Here is a 17,352-nt window from a genome sequence, read left to right on the forward strand (position 1 = left end):
TCGCAGGCTGTGTTGGAGAGCTCACGAACATAATATTTCTTGGGCTGCTTTTACAGGCAGAATTGATCTATTCGGGGAGCTGAGGTGGCAGGGTGGGGGGAGAGGAGGAGTGAGATTTAAAAAAAAACACCAAGCCCCTTAATTTCAAATATTGTGGGGAGTTTATCCAAGAGGAGAGTCGGGCTTTCTAAGAGGCTCCGTGGTGTTGGCTGGTGGTTGTAAAAACCAGTTGGAATCGAGGTAGATTTTGGCTGGAGGGGTGGGGAGAGAGGGGGAAAAAACGCCTAAGAAAAGAGAGAATCGAGAGTAAGCGGAGACTCTGTGCCCCTGTTGGAGAGATGGTTGAGTCCTCCTCAAGGTTGCTGTGGTATCCCAGAAACACCATTCACTCCGAGCTGTGACCGCGCACCACCACCAACACCACCAACTCTACTGCGCCGGGCTGAGGAGCAGGAATTCGGAGCTCGCGCATAGTATGCAAAGGATCCGCAACGGGGGAAGCCGGGCGCAGGAATCCAAGTCCCGGGAGCCGGGCTCGAGGGGATGCGCTAAATGTGGCCGCCGAGACTCCATCCTGAGCAAGAACATGGGAATTAAAAGTGGATTTACGTTTTGGAACCTCGTCTTTTTATGGACGGTGTCTTGTGTGAAAGGTAGGTTGGCTTTCTTTTTGGGGTGTGTGTGTATGTGTGTGTGTGTGTGTAGGGGGGGTCCCCTCGGCTTGACTTGTCGCCTAAGCGAGGCTGGAGAGATTACTTTGCGATTTGTACCCGATAAAATAATCATGATAATACCGATGAAGGACTTGATTCACAGCTCTTTCACACACATCCCCCCCCACCGTCACCACCCCCAACTTTCAGATAGGAAATGCATTTTGGTTGCCAGATTTGGCGTTCAATGCGGTGATTGAGCTTGGGCTCAATAAATATTCTTGCAGTATGCTCAAACGAAGACGTGAGTTGATTCCTATAGCTTCTAACTAGCGGATAGCCAGGCAGAATTCCACTGCAAGACTTTTTTTTTTTCCTTTTCTGTTCTGGGTGGTGAAGATTATCTTGATATCTTGTCAAATCAATGAGGTTTTGGGTGGATTTTTTATTTTCATTGTTACTAAAGACCTGGGTGTCAATGCTCTTTAACCCTTTGGGTAGGGAATAAAGTTCGCAATGTGGTAGGAACGTGCTCGTGTTAAGTACACTAGGACACAAGGATCTTCTAAAACATTCCAACAGGAATGTCTGCTTACATGGGTGAATTGTTTCTATGTTGGGCTTTTAGCAATGAAAGAAAAAAAAATGTAGAGGCGCTTCCTTGTCTTCGGTGGTAAACATTTCGCCAGAAAAAAAAAAGAAAAAAGAAAAAAAATGAGGATTTAAAATGATCTGCCATTCCACCAAGCGTAAAAGGTCCACGATCGGGAGGTGAATGAAGATAGGAAGAAAGTCATTAGCTCATGATCAAAATCCAAATCCCCAGCAAGTCTCAGCGTTCAGACAGGTAGAGTGTCACATGTACAGACAAGAGGGAGGGGGAGGGGGCGGGTAGGCTGTAAAAAATAAATAAATCAAATAAATGATTCCTAAGAAGGAAGGCAGGGGACAGTCAGGATCATTGGAAGAACTGATGTCCTGGCTGGAGGGGGGGGGGGGGAGGAGAGAAAATAGATCTCCAGCTCGCTTCCACAACTTCGGCGCCCTGTGTCCATGAATCTCTGCAAAGAATTCTCAGGAGATGTTTATGACTCATGCTATGCTTTCTGCACATCACCTCTCTCCCTAGCCCGGGCAGGGCTGAGGCACTGGCTGGACTGGCTGGTTTTCTTGGGGCTAGTTTTCCAATCCCGGGCGTCCTCTGACCATGGGTGGGGGTGCTGGAGGTTTGGAGGGTTGTTTGGGCCCCGGCTGTCAACACAAACTGGACGCTTCTCCCTTTGTGAAGGAGAACCTCTCTGAACCGCAATTGGGACACGAATCTATGAAACAGTTTATTGTCCAGCTTGCAGCTGGCTGTCCCCACACACAAGGCAGCGCATTTGCATTCAGGGAAAATGACAATTCACGGGGATTTTTTTTTTGGGGGGGAGGAGGGAACTGAAGTGGTTACTCTTCCCTCTGAGATGACCGATGATGGGTAGCCCATCTCCCATTTAAGGTACATCCTTAAATGCCAAGAAGTCATCTGGGGTTCCTGTGGCTGCAAGTGACTTGTAATCCCAACCTTGTGCTCAGTCTGTGTGTGTGTGTGTGTGTGTGTGTGTGTGTGTGTCTGTGTGTGTGTGTGAGCACAGATCTGAGCTAAGTGGCTTGTCCTAAATGTGCTAACTACACTGCCAGCAGTACACAGTGTGTGTCTGGGTGTGCTCGAGAGGGCTTTTCCGGGTCCAAATGGACTTGGGGAGAGCCAGGCATTTGGGCTGTGCTGTGCTGTCCGTGCGGGAGTCTGTTGTTAATGGATGCCCGGGGGGCTGCCTGTGAGACACCGGCTCCCACGGGGCAGCCAAAGTGAGCCAGCAGCCCTTGATTGGAGGGGGGGGGGATATAAATTAATGTAGCAGTGTCTCTTTCCAGAAGATGACCAGGGGTTAAGTGTGAGTTTCCCTGCGATACCTGTTGAGCCAAAACATTTGGGGGGCACCTAGGCAGGAGGGAGTCTGGGAAGCAGGCAAGCTTGCCAGCCAGGGAAAGCTGAGCCTGGTCCCCTGCAATTCCAGCCCTGGCTGCCCGCACCTACCGTATTTTTCAAACAAAACGCACCTGAGGTTTGCTTTTTAATAGGACTGACCATGAGAACCCCCCCTCCCCTTGATTCCCAGCTCCGCTCATTTGGATGGAGGTAAAGGGTCTCTTTTGAGCAGACTCCAGCTTTAGAGACTTTGGGAAGACTTGAGTTTAGCCTCGTCTTTCTTTGGTCCTGTTCTATCGATATTCTGCAAGCCTTTCAAATAGTTCCATGCTAGTAAAGTTCTTCATTGTCACCATCTGACACTTGAAAGACGGTTCCTATATGCAGGACTTGGAATGTGGACCCCGTGAAATTCTGAGGAACTTGCACAGGTCGTGTGTTTGAGATCTGCACCCAGATGCTGCAAGATGCGGATGTTTAGGGATTCTTCTTGTTCACCTCTCCCTCTTAAATGTTAATTTCACCTCGGCCTCCAGGTTTTATTAATACCAAGAATGCTGCAATGTCTGAGATGTGGCTGGTTCTGATAGCCGCTTCTGCCTGCTTTTGTCTCACACACTGTTAGTTCTGGGCTCCAGGCCCACCATGAAGCTCAGATCCAAGAGAGTGCTTTCAGGGGTTTGGCAGATTCTAATCTCGGTTCTAATCTAGGGCCAGAGTTCCGGACACCAAAGGCCCCTGTTTTTCCAAGTGAGCAGCCCCAGCCCGGAGAATTCTGCCATCTGTAGATCATTTCCACCCTCCACCCTCTCACATCGGTGTGCAAGAGCAATGACAAAGAGCTTTCCTGGGAGGAACCGCCTAGGGTGGGCACTGGAAGGGGTGAAAGCCAGGCTTGGGCCTCTTGGGTGGGGCTGACCAGGGCTGTTCTGGTTGCAAGGAAACTCCTGTGCAGGGTGTAGGATTGGAGAGGTGGGGTGGAGTCTACTTAGACTGGAGAGAGGGACCCAGAAAGTAGGGAGGGGAGGGTGGGAGGGAGGGAGGAAGAGATGGAGAGAGAGAGAGAGAGAGAGAGAGAGAGAGAGAGAGAGAGAAAGAAAGAGAGAGAGAGAAAGAGAAAGAGGGGAGAAACAGAAAGAGAGAAGGAGGGAGGGAGGCAGGGAAGGAGGGAGGGAGGGAGGGAAAGAGAGAGGGACAGAGAGAGGTTTGGGAATCATCAACAACTGCGACTTATCTGTCTGGCCTCTCTGTAGAGCAATCTTAGCAGAGTTCAGGAGTCCCGCACTCTCCAGACACCCGCGGGGCGCTCTCCCGGGCTTCTTCTCTGGGGACCCCAGTGGCACACACACCTGGTGTACAGAAGGCATTTGCAGCAGGTGGGAGGGAGCCAGGTGCTGTTATTCCGGGAGCACCCCATCCCCAGGCTAGCACCTAGGACTTTCTACAAGACTCAGGGCTTCCAGAAGGAGAGAAGGCTTCTACAGCCTCTGGCACCTACGGGAGCTACACTGTAGCCCCAGCAGCCATGGAGCTCTTCTGGGGGCAGGGCTTGGATGAAATCTCAACCCTAAGGAGTTCTGCCATGAAGGGGGGGGGCGGGTGTCATGGTATCCATGGGTAAGGCTTGCGTCCACACCTAGAAGGTTCTAACACTGCTCTTGTCTGCTGGTACTGAAACACTCATTTACCTTCTAGGTGACAGTCCAACTTCACATGCCAGGAAAACAAGCAAGCAAGCTTAGAATCTCATAGAGCTTTTCCAAGCTGGGGTGGGTGGTGAGAAGACAATAATGTACCTTCAGAATTCCCCCCCCCAAAAAAACACCAACAAGAAATTAAACAACAACAACAACAATCCATCTAAGCTAAGGCTATGACCTTCACACCAACCCTTCTAGCTAGGTCAGGACCATCACTGCCTGAGAACAAGCCTTGTATTGGAAACTAGGATCCCTTCCCACTGGAGTTTGGGTAGCTGTCCTTCCCCCTGGAAATATTTATGACTTGCTTCTAGAAATCCAGACTCCCCAAATATGTTTTAATGAATCAAACCCGGTTAAACTGGGTGCCTGAAGTGGCTCATAGTGTTACTATGTGGCTGTGTGTGTCCTTGCATTTGCATGTGTGTGTGTGTGTGTGTGTGTGTGTGTGTGCCTGCCCATGCATGCACTTGCCCTTGTGTGTTGCTAGGAGCAAGGATAATAAATTGACTCCCAGACACTCTCAGGAGGCACTAGAGTAAGCATGGATACTAGGAGGAGATACTTGTGGGTTGATTTTCTGCCATCTCCACACTCCCTGGGCTGCTGCAATCACTGCTGTAAGGCCATTCACAAACACCCTTTCTCTGAGCCGACTGCAGACCTTCTCCTCTAAGAGACACTCAGAAAGCTTATAGAAGGAACAAGCAATGGAGACTGAAGGCCTTGCTCCTTATTCTTGGGCCACTGGGGTCAAAGCAAGCAGGAGAGCAGTTCCTAGGGGAATGTACAAAAGTGTACCAAGGGGTCTAAGCAAGTCGGACTCTTGAAAAGAGGACAGAGGAGGTTCCTTTTCAAGCCCCCTTGGGATGGCCCAATGAGGACTGAAATCCGAGCACATGGTGGGGGGGAGACATGGCTGTGCATCGCAAAATAGTAATGAGGCAGGATAATCTAAGAGAGATAGGTCCAGGACAGGGGACAGTTGCTTGCTTCTCTTATCCAGGGCAGGCTTTGAGCCTTTAGATACTAAGCCAACCCACTATCCAGCCTAGATAGGATTGAAAGAGTCTCTGATTTCAAAGCATCTGCTTCTGTGCACAAAAAGCTAAGTGAAATATCCTTTTGCAGCAAGCACTTGCCTAAACCTTCTGCATGGGGGAGGCTGAGGAGGTGTTGTATTAAGCCCTATTTGGAATCTGTGTGTGAGCAGAAATAATTAAGGAGTAAGTTTCAGCACTTGAAAATCTGATGCCAGTTCACTTGAGATCTTCAAAGGAGGAAAAAAAAAGGTAGAATTACTCAATAAATTAAGTACTCCAAGAGCACAGGCTTTGTTTCAGTGGTTAACACCATACCACCTTGATTAACTTTTCTATTTGTGGGGTAGCTGAATAGGTTTAAAGGTATATATGTCATTCCTCTGAACACAACATATGAAGTATAAAGAACAAAACAAAAATAAGCTGAAGCTGGCAGCAAATGGGACAGAACTGGATATGATTGCAAATAAACAGCAAATGTATTGCAATATCTGATAAAACAACAAGAAAAAAAAGTTGTAAGAGAAGTAGAGCAGTTAAAAATGCCTGGGTACTCACGTGGAAAGAAAACTCTGATGTTAAAATACAAGCATTCAATTTCAAAGGCAAATAAGCAAAAGAAGCACAAGTTTTTCATTCTTCATATACTCTTCTATGTCCTGAGAGAAGGATTTTCCTCTACTTCGTAAAAGCTCTCAAGTATGAAACATTTCCAGTATTACGGAAAATTTGGGAAAATAACTTGAGTTGGAGAAAAATAACTTAAAAGCATGAAGCAACTCCATCTTAATAAATGGCTCCTTTTTAAACAACATGATTACTTCAGAATATATTCCATTATGTACTTTGCTTGAAATTCCATACTTGGGGTATTGAAAGCAAACTGACTAGATGAAGAAGTTTAAAAATGCATGAGACAAATAAACTGCAAAGGCATTTTATTTTATCTAAATATACGCTAAATCTTGCCTTAGTAATTTTTCCACTTGATCTCCTTTTTCCATTGCCTTTGCTCACAAAGTCTGTACTTTATGGAAACAGTGCAGGCTCCTAGTTAGATTTTTCGATGAGATCTGGGAAAAGTGAGAGAATAGACACTGTGATTATGGAATGTATCTTTTCCCTATCAGAGCCAGAGAATGGGAGACTCCTGTTGTTTTCCAGGAGGATTGGGCCCACAAATTGTTTTTCCAGAATTTGGTTCTTCATGAGGTTCTTATGCTCATTAGGACTAGCACTTTATTGAATGACATTGACAAATACTTAGTGGATACCTTCCAGAACTCACCATCTTATGCTAATGGCTGTCTGTCCTTCACTTAAGGTGCTGACTTTGCAGCTTTCAAATGAGTTGCCTATCATCAGACTAAGCTCTTTTGTGCAGTTGGAAGATACCTAATATTTCCAACACATGATAGCTCATTGTCCAAAACCAATTCAAAATCATCTCTAAACTCTCTAAACTGACAACCTTCTTATACCTTGTGGCTGGATAAATGGAATATCAGTGCTGATCACACATGACATTAGCTATTACAACATTATGTTAGTGGCTATTCAGTATTTGTACTGCAGTAGTTTGCAAGCTGTCTCAACAAAGGACTCATGCTTTTCTAATACATGGAAGTTAGATCGAAAGTACAACTATGTGTATAAACTTATGCAGAGTCATATGACTATATACACAAACATTATCTAATGTATGGCATATTCAAGGGAGGATTTTAATGGTATAACTCCTTTTAACAACTAATAAAGAAAATGAGTATGAGAAAGTTAGAACTTGTGTTGTCAGGACGGTGAAGACAAAGGGAGAGGGATCTGGGTAGAATGGAAAAGGGTAGAGTTCATAACTGCAGCCATAATATTGAATGTACCCATGTGAAATTGGAACCAGGTAAATTGACAGAATGGATGGGAAAGACGGAGAAGAATGATGAGAGGGTGTCATTGATCCAGATACATTGTATTCACAAACTGACAGGTTGAGTTGAAATAGTTTTCAACAACCACTTGAAGATGATACAAATAAAATAAGCTTGAAACTAACCTAAAAATAAATACAAGTAACACTAGCATCCTCTGGATAGAGTTCAGAAATATAAAATCTTAGATACCACAAGAGGTCTGTTGCATCAGCTATCTGATAGTCAGGCACGGTTACTTGTGATGTTAGCAAGCCAGGCAGAAAATGCTGGTGCATTCTGAAAGTGAAAAGAGCAAAGTGAAAAGAGCCAGTGCTCTCCCAATTTCTAAGACCTGAAAGACAAAGAATGAATCTGCCAGCAATTTTCTTTGGGCTGGCAAAAGTCTTGGTTTCATTTTTTATACGGCAAACTACCATTGCGTTCATTGTGTACATTGTATGTAAATCATGTATGCGGCTAGTACCTGGGAGTATCTGACATTAATATTATTAAAATAAATATGTATGTACTAAACTAGTATTAATTCCCACACACTTCATCCCTATCAAAACAACCTTAATGTTTCCTTAACAGTAGTTTATTCTCACTAGCTATTATTTCACTTTGGCTAAGTTCCCAGGCTATTACACATCTGAGAAATACTCTGAAGTTTTTACTTATCACCTTCACACATTACTTCTAGTCCTGGCTTTCTGAATCAAGGGCAGACCCATTCTAAAAAATATTACCCTGATGCTAGCTGATATTTTTTTAATCCTTTCTGTCCTGGTAATGGTTTTTTTTTTCTTTCTAATTTTGATGGATTAATGTGCTTGCATAAATTTATTCATTCATCTTGTCAAAAATCATGGCATGAATAGAGTTAGAAGGGTCCTTAAATATTGGACAGTTCACTGTTCATACATTATAGAATAAGTAAGCCTGTCTAGAATAGGTAAGTATTTTAGGCTAGGTTACAATAATTATGAGTTCTAGATATAAGGTTGGATTATGAGACATTCAAAATATTTTTCAAACTGGGCGCTGGTGGCTCACACCTATAATCCTAGCTGAGATCTGAGGATCTTGTTCAAAGCCAACCCAGGCAGGAAAAATCTGTGAATACTCTTTTTATTTATTTATTTATTTATTTTTGTTGGTCATGGGGTTTGAACTCTAGGTTTGGACACTGTCCCTCAGCTCTTCAGCTCAAGTCTAGTACTCTTCCACTTGAACCACAGCACCATTTCTGGTTTTTCTGAGTGATTCATTGGAGCTAAGAGTCTCGCGGACTTTCCTGCCCTGGCTGTCTTTGAACCTTGATCCTCAGATCTCAGCCTCCTAAGTAGTTAGGATTACATGTGTGAGCCACCAGAGCCTGGCCTGATAAGACTCTTATCTCCAGTAAACTACCAGAAAACCAAAAGTGGTGCTGTAGCTCAAGTGGTAGAGTGCTAGCCTTGAGCTGAAGAGTTGAGAGACAGTGCCCAGGCCCAGAGTTCAAGCCCCACGACTGACCAAAAAATATATATATATAGTTCAAATTTTTGTCTACTATCTTATCAATGTTATTGCAATTAGATCACATTGTACCAAAAATAGTCAATTACAAAAGTCTACCATCTGAGAACATAAATTCAGATATGTCTCTAGTAAAATAAATCATAGCTGGTTGTTTGCTATAAGACAGAAGGTAATTATGGAATAAAATTATTTTATGACTGATGTACGCATCACATAAATAATCAATTTTCAAGCCAAGTGCCGGTGGCTCATGCCTGTAACCCTAGCTACTCAGGCTGAGATCTGAGGATCACAGTTCAAAGAAATCCTGGGCAGGTAAAGTCCATGAAGTCTCTTATCTCCAATAAACCACCAGAAAACCAGAAGTGGCTCAAGTGGTAGAGTGCTTGCCTTGAGCTAAAGAGCTGAGGGACACCACCCAGAGTTCAAGCCCTATGACCAACAAAAAAAAAATCAATTTTCAGTAAAATGTATCCATTTCTTGATATCACAAGTCAACAAATAAAACCTGTATGTAGATTATTTTTATGTCTTAGAAAAAAAAGTTGAAGAGTAGGACTTTAAATAAATTTCTTTTTCATTTCTTAAAGACTCTACATGTGTACTTTTAAATCAAGAAAATCTGTTTGTAATTTTCCTTATGGTTCTTAGATGAACTGATACATAAAATTTATTATTTTCTTTAGTCTCCTTTTAGATTGGCACATTTTCACATTTCTTACATTTGAATTCTACCATAGAAATAATAAGGTATTTTACAGTTATTAAGACTGCAAGGACAATCTATAGTATTAAGTGGTTATCTTCAGTTAAATGATTAACCTAAGCAGCATGAAGAATCTTTTAAAGATGTCTTTTAGACATGGGAGTGAAATTTACAAAGATAATGGAGCTACTAAATTTGAAGAGTTGAAATGTTCAGAAGTGACTGAAATATAAAAAGTAATGAGTGATTCCCTTAAAAGCTGAGTTTATAATGTTCAAGATTATAAAGATTTTTTTTTCCTTTGCCTAATGGTAGTAATTTTAAAGGAGTACTTGTGATTATATATTTTAAAGTAAAATTGCTTAGGTACTTCTCTGAAAAGAAATTTGCAAATGGAAATGGATTCCTTGGAAATGTTTTTGTCAACTCCTAACTAAGTTTAATAACAAGGGCTCCTTCATTAAGTTTTCATTATCCAAGTTCATCTTATGGCCTTCAGGAAGATGCTCAGGAGTGCTCATTTATAGAGAAAACAATACATCATTACATTTTAGGATATAATTATTATGTGTTTTATTTTATTAGGGAAAATTCTGCTAATTTCGATATCCAACGTGTCATTTGCATCTCAAACAATAGTTGTTTCCCATATTTTCCTGATTTGAGTTTCAAACAAGTGTGAGAGCCTCAGTACAAATTATAATCACAATTTACAAAATAATTTGTGGTGTATTTTTTATTTTTTTTGTTGTTTGTTTTATTTTGAGTATTAGCAGAGATAGCAAAACATTGTCTGGATCACTGTTTTAGCTAATGGTTAAGTCAAATAGGCAATATGAATTCAAAATCTCTTGAACTGCTTCATTTTGAAAAGAATATCTGAGATCTTGAGATTTACCTAAGATTGACAGTCCCCTTTTGTATCCAATCCACAGTTACAGTAACACACACCTAAATTTTTAGTTTTAAAAATTCAACATCTTTTCCTTACACATTCTAATTTTATTATTCTCTCAGTGAATCTGAGTGAAAAGTATCCAGGTAGTATATACTTTTATGTGAAAGCTGTGAAACAAACCCACATATAACTATATAAGTAATGTCATGATAAAATATGCAATTAGCACACTATGTGCAAAAGACACAATTAAAACCTTTAGATTTTTTAACCCAGTAGTTTTTGTTTAAAATTTATCAATGCAAATACATTTATTATCCTCATATATAAAATTACCTCTGCTTGAAACTGTTTATGCATAATACGATAAGGTTTGATACCTTCAACATATACACTATTCTGTTGATGTTGAAGAAAGTATTCTTATGGCTCATATACATTATTTTCTAGTAGTTAAGTAATGTGCATTAGATTTATTTGCAGAAATAAATAAATAACCCTGAGAAAGTATACATACCAGCCTTTATTCACAATGGCTACTTCAGTAAATATGCAGGTGAGTGTCTTTTTCAAATATGAGGACATGGTCCAGGCTATAGTGCAAACTATTTTTAAAATCCCCATTTCTTGCAATTTCTTCCTGTCTGGAAACTATTGGAAAAGCCTCTTTCTTCAATCACAGTTGGTTTATGGGAGTAGACTTCCTTAAAAAGAGAAATCATATTGCCTCCTGCCAAATCCTGATCAGATGCAAAACAATGTTTTCTAAAAGAACTGTGCAGCGGTGGCTCATGCCTGTAATCCTAGCTACTCAGGAGGCTGAGATCTGAGGATCCTGTTCAAATCCAGCCCAAGCAGGAAAAATCTGTGAAGACTCTTATCTCCAATAAACCACCAGAAAAGCAGAAGTGGCTCGAGTGGTAGAATGCTCGCTTTGAACTGAAAAGCACAGAGACAGTCGCCAGGCCCAGAGTTCAAGCCCCAGGACTGACAAAATGATAAATAAATAAATAAATAATAAAAAAAACTGTTTAGAAGGATATGGATACAAGAGTGTAATAATATAGATAAAAAATTCTTAACAAGCAATTTGAAGAGTAACTTAGAAAACAAACAGCTACATAAATACATAACATAGTCTTGAAAAGAATAAAAAATGCATGTTTTAAATTGCACTTTGCTCAATTATGTTTATTTAATGAATTAATTTGACTAGTTTTATTTGTTTATTTTGAAATAGGTTTTAAATCTGTTGGAGATGACAAAATACATTTTCAGTTGTAATTAGTACTTTTTTGTTCTTTCCTTATGAAGTTCAGCTTCTAAAGACTTCCAGTATATATCAGCATTTTTTCCTACTTATGTTATTATTCAAGCTTTATTTGTGGGCCTCTTTTCAGAAATTACATCTAAAGTTAACTTTAAAACTTTAAACCCGATTACTCTAATTATGCCCAAGTATATTTTATTCATAGACTAGTTATTATATTTGATACATTTTATGAGGTACCATTATTTCAAACATTTTTGATATATACCTTTATCATTTTGATAAACTATTTATGGTTTTACCAAATGTGTCAAAAGGAATGAATGAAAATTCAAGTTTGCAGAACTTGTCTCTACGAAAGTGTCTTGTAACTATGCATGCCAGTATTTTCTTGAATGCTGCAAGTGAAGTCATTATCAGCTAAGTGATCCACTTTAACGTTGGCACAATGGTTGTAATAATTCGTTGTAGTTTATTGAATTGTAAATCATGAATTGACATAGGATTTTATTTTTATGATCGTTGGAGGGATGGGAAGCACAGTGAAAGTAAATGTGTGTGTTGATATGTAGATTTTTCATTTGAGGAAATATGGGAAGGGTTCTTAATTTCCTTGTCTCTTAAAATACCATAAAAAGAGCACATATATTACTAATAATATTGTTTTTTTGTCAGTCATAGGGCTTGGACTCTGGGCCTGAGTACTGTCCCTCAGCTCTTCAGCTCAAGGCTAGTTCTCTACCACTTGAGCCACAGCATCACTTCTGGGTTTCTGATGCTTTATTGGAGCTAAGAGTTTTATGGCTTTTCCTGCTTGTGCTGGCTTTGAACTGCAATCCTCAGATCTCAGCCTCCCAAGTAGCTAGGATTACAGGCATGAGCTACCAGGGTCTGGTTCATATATATTATTTTAAATGATCAATTCAGCCAAAGATTTAAAAATATAATTTAAGGTATATTTTAATACCCTTAATACATGGAAGTGAATGTAGTCCACACTGTTGTTATTCTATGAAAGCATAAATATACTGTTAAAATAAAATTTCATCTTAGCTAATTACTGATCTTCAGAAGCGACTTTTGGTTTTAACTTTTATATCTGTATTTTTCACATAGAGAAATGACTTTTCTGAATCCATTATTAGAAGAATAATTTGATCCCCTCCCAAATGTTGGTAATGAAGAGATTCTGCGATACCTGTAGGTCCTAATTTTGAAAATCTGTGTTGTTGCCAAAGGCTGCATTTTCAAGGTGGCAGAAAAAAGTTAGGAGAACTGGAAAAATGAGTAGAATTGAATCTCCTGGAAATGAAAAGCTACAACAGTGTGGTCTACGAGAAGTACTGAGTATTCAGTAAGTTCTGTTAGCTAAAGTCTAAAATAAAACAGCTGAACTGATTCCACTGTTTTGTGTAAACAAATTTGCATCCAGGCTGCCATGTGTGTAACACATTCAAGCACTGCAGAGTTGTTAAGATGATGGAGATAATAAATTCTGCTGGCAGACTCAGGGGTACCAGGATTTAGGATCCAGGATCTAGCTTTTTTTTAATGTATATGATGGCTTTAAGCAAACTTTTATCTATAAATCCTGCATTTATTAGAATGAGTGCCTGTCAAATCTTTCTAAAGGAGGTCATACAAAAATCTTAAAATCATTTCTTAAGTCTAAAGTGTCTTTCACATGTTGTATAAGGTTGAAGATTTTCACCGGGTGTTCATTGATTAATGTCACAAATTGCAGAATGAACTTGAAAATGTAAATGTTAGACATGTGTGGATCCTTAGAAATCCATTGTTTTAGTGGTTTGAAGATCATTACTTATTTTTCCATCCCTGGCAAAAATAGTGCAAAACAATTCTTGTTTTAGAAACACTTCATAATTATGGAATTCAAAAGCAAAAGTTTCACAAACATGACGGGAAGTTGGAAGATGTCTTTCACAGTCAAGATGTTTGCTTTTCATGTAAATATCAGCTTAATTATTTCTATCATGTTTTATTAGTAAGAGTCAAACAGTTTAGTTTGCCTGGAATTTCTGGAATTTAAGTATCATTAGTTTCAACTGAGTATTGTGGGAAAGACAAAATTTCACAATTACGAACAGAGGCTAATTTATCAATTGTGAACTTTCAGACTGCTTTGACCATCAGTTATTTATTGAGTTCTGTTCAATGTATATCATACATTTGCTTAGAGAATATGACTTTGAGAATATGAACACAAAGGTCCAGTCTTCTAGTTTAGTGGAAGAAATCTTTCATTTGAAACAGATTTTATGGAAATATTATGTGGTAATATCATTACAGTTAAAATAGCTTTTCTTAACCTATCATGTCCACTAAAACTACTACATCGTATGCCATGTCAGTTTACTATGCTGGAAGCTATTGGATGAAATTGTCCAAGGATAAATGTTGTTGTTATCTATTCCCTTATATTGTTCCTTCTTTCATTTATTAAATTTTCCTGTACTATTTTCAGTTAAAATGTTTATTGACTTCCATCTGTTCACCCAACTGATAATAACTAGTCTAACCAGTATTAACACAGATCCCAGATGTATTTCAGTAATAGTTAAGCACAATTATATAACCCATTGTGTTCATCAAATGGTAGTTCTAAGAAAAAGATTTCTTTTCTTTTTTTAGTTGCTGCCTCAGAACTCCTCCCAATCTTCTGAATACTTTCCACTTAAATTCAGTCTTTGCTTCTTTCATGATTTACTTGAGAAACTCCCTGAGCTACTTATTAACATCAAACACAGAAAAGGCAAGGAAGTAATTAAATATCAATATAAGGATAAAGTGAAAGCTTCCCATTTCCTGTTTGGTGTTTATTTGGAATTTATGGGTGAAACAGTGTTTTAATAAATAGATTATGTTTTCTTTTTAGTTTGTAATGTAGAGTAATAGAGTGCTGCATAGTTAATTAAAGTTAGTTAATGAAAAAAATGGCATTGTTTCACTACCACGTTTACTACCCAAGATTAGGGGAGGTGTGAGTGGTAGGTTATATCTGTGAACTTAACTGGGACCTTCTGAATCAGACTCCATGTGATCCCGAAACATCATGACACACAGACTACCCATTTATGTATTTTTATTATTTCTAAATTTTAAATAGATAGTTATTTACCAACTTCACTCAAATCACCCTATGATGCCAGTCCATGAGGTCATGTGGTCAAATCTGGAACCCCTGATCTACTCCTATCTCACATGCTCTCTGGGAAGCCAATTTACATCTACAAGGAAAATTTGTTCTTCAAGCTTCAAGAAATCGTAATTGTGGTCAGCAAAGTGTATCAAACATGAACATAGGATATATTTGTTTAATTAACTAATTAATTAAATTTATTTTTGGTTGTGAGGCTTAAACTCTGGGCCTGGGCGCTGTCCCTCAGCTCTTCAGCTCCAGGCTAGTGCTCTACCACTTGAGCCACAGTGCCACTTCCGGTTTTCTGGTGGTTTATTGGACATAAGAGTCTCATGGACTTTTCTCCCTGGGCTGACTTTGAACCGTGATCCTCAGATCTTAGCCTCTGAGTAGCTAGGATTACAGGTGTGAGCCACTGGCACCTGGCTTACTTTATGAATTTTATAATCTGTATTTAGATCAATTTCTGCAATAATAACTATTATTATTATTGAACTATTGAAGAAATAATAATAATAATTATTATTATTATTATTATGTCTATTCATAGAATGAAAAGGAACTAGCATTCTTTGTCACTGGAACTATTCATGCCCAGTGGTATGGACTGAGTCTATCATTTAAGCCTCTAAAACCAGAGATAAGTATACTTTTCTCTTTTTAACTAGAAGAGACAGCTTAGAAAGGATAAATTAACTAGCAAGTATACCACACAATGCTATGGGGTTTATTTTTAAATTTTATTGTAAAAGTGAAATACAGAGGGGTTACAGTTACATGAGTCAGGTAATGAATACATTTCGTTCTGAATAGTGTCATCCCCTCTCTTCTCATTCTCTCCCAGGTTTTCCACTCCTGACTTCCCTCCCCCAAAAGATGCATAGTTCATTTCCAACATAGTGTCTAGTGGGTTTCACTACTGAGCTATCTCACCCTTTATTTATTGTGCAAATACCGTACAGAGGGGTTACAATTACATGGACAAAGTAATGAGTGCATTTCTTATTAAGCATTGTTGCCTCCTCCATTTTTTCACCTTACCATCCCTTCCCATCTCCCACCCCCCACATCTCCACACCAAAGTTGTAAAGTTCAATTTCGACATAACATTTTGTACTTCTCATTGTTGGTATTCCACCATTTCTGTGCTTTCCTTTCCCCTCCCAAAATCAGAAAAACTTATTTACAAGACAAAAATATACAGAAATCAAAAGCAGTGACAGAAGGGAATAAACCAAAGAAAAAAGAAAAGAAGAAAAAAATGAACCACAAGCAGCAAAATAAAAAAAAACAAACAAACAAAAAAGCAAACAAAACACTTTGGTACTTCCATCTCTTGGAATTAATTTCAAGAAGGATCATTTTATATGATCTTATTTTATATGATCCTATGCATATAGCTATTGAGCCCTTATGATCCTCTTCTAAGAAAATTCTTTATTGTTCTCATTGTGTGAATATTTAGATTGCTGTTTAATTAATCATGTCCAGGTATAATTACTTGTCTTTTACTATCCACTGGGTTTACTTGTAGATTTATTGACACATTTTAGTTATTACAAATGAGGGAGATCCTGCAGCCTGTGTTTCTTTTAGTCTGGCTTACTTTACTTAGAATTTTTTCTAAATCTTTCCATTTCTTTCTGAATGGGACTTTATAATTCTTTCTGATGGAAACATAGAATTCCATTGTTTATACATACCACACTTTAAAAATCTATACTAGCTTTACATGAGACAAGGGCTTCATATCTAAAATATACTCAGAGCTCAAAAAATTAAACCTCTCCAAAAAAATTCCTCAAAGGAACAACAACCTGATTAATAAATGGGCCAAAGATTTAAAAGAGATTTCTTCATAGAAGAAATAAGAATAGCCAACAGACACAAGAAGTGATGTTCCACATCTCTGGATATAAAAATGCAAATCCAGACAACATTGAAATTCCACCTCACCCGAGTTAGGATGGCCATTATCAAGAAAACTAACAATACCAGATGCTGGTAGGGTTGTAGCCAAAAGAGAACACTACTATACTGTTGGTGGGAATGTAAACTAGTCCAACCACTCTGGAAAGCAGTATGGAGGTTCTTCACAAGACTAAACACAGAGCTTCCCAACAATTCCACTTCTGGGCATCTATCCAACTGACCACAAACCAGACTACACCAAAGCCACCAGCACCACCAACATCATTGCAGCATTGTTTACCACAGCCAAGATATAGAATCAGATGCCCCACAGTGAATGAACAGATCAAGAAAATGTGGTGTTACAGGATATTGTAAAGTGTTAGTTATTATAGTGAATCAAATGGATACATCCCCAGTTTCTCACCATTGTTTCTTTCTTCATTATCGAACAGACTATCATAGACTTGCAAAGAAATAGAAGGTATAGATTGTAATGATTCCTAAGGGTATTTCTGCTCTTGTAAAGACTGTTTCTGGATAGAGAAAAATATAATTTCATGCTAAGAGATGAAGGATTAGAGAAGTTGTTACAATTAAAAATGGGT

At 39.1% G+C, this 17,352-nt stretch overlaps 1 protein-coding gene across 3 annotated transcripts in view; it reads left to right on the forward strand.

The window, feature by feature from the left end:
• The first annotated feature begins 475 nt into the window (after nucleotides 1–475).
• Nucleotides 476–17,352, forward strand: part of Csmd3 (CUB and Sushi multiple domains 3) — a 929,488-nt gene continuing 912,611 nt past the window's right edge. For all 3 annotated transcript variants that reach the window (XM_013012565.1, XM_013012564.1, XM_013012566.1), the window contains exon 1: nucleotides 476–653. In XM_013012565.1, the coding sequence (XP_012868019.1) occupies nucleotides 476–653 (178 nt within the window). The remainder of the gene's footprint in view (nucleotides 654–17,352) is intronic.

This window comes from Dipodomys ordii, unplaced genomic scaffold (genome assembly GCF_000151885.1).
Source record: "Dipodomys ordii isolate 6190 unplaced genomic scaffold, Dord_2.0 Scaffold17, whole genome shotgun sequence".
Classification (NCBI taxonomy): domain Eukaryota; kingdom Metazoa; phylum Chordata; class Mammalia; order Rodentia; family Heteromyidae; genus Dipodomys; species Dipodomys ordii.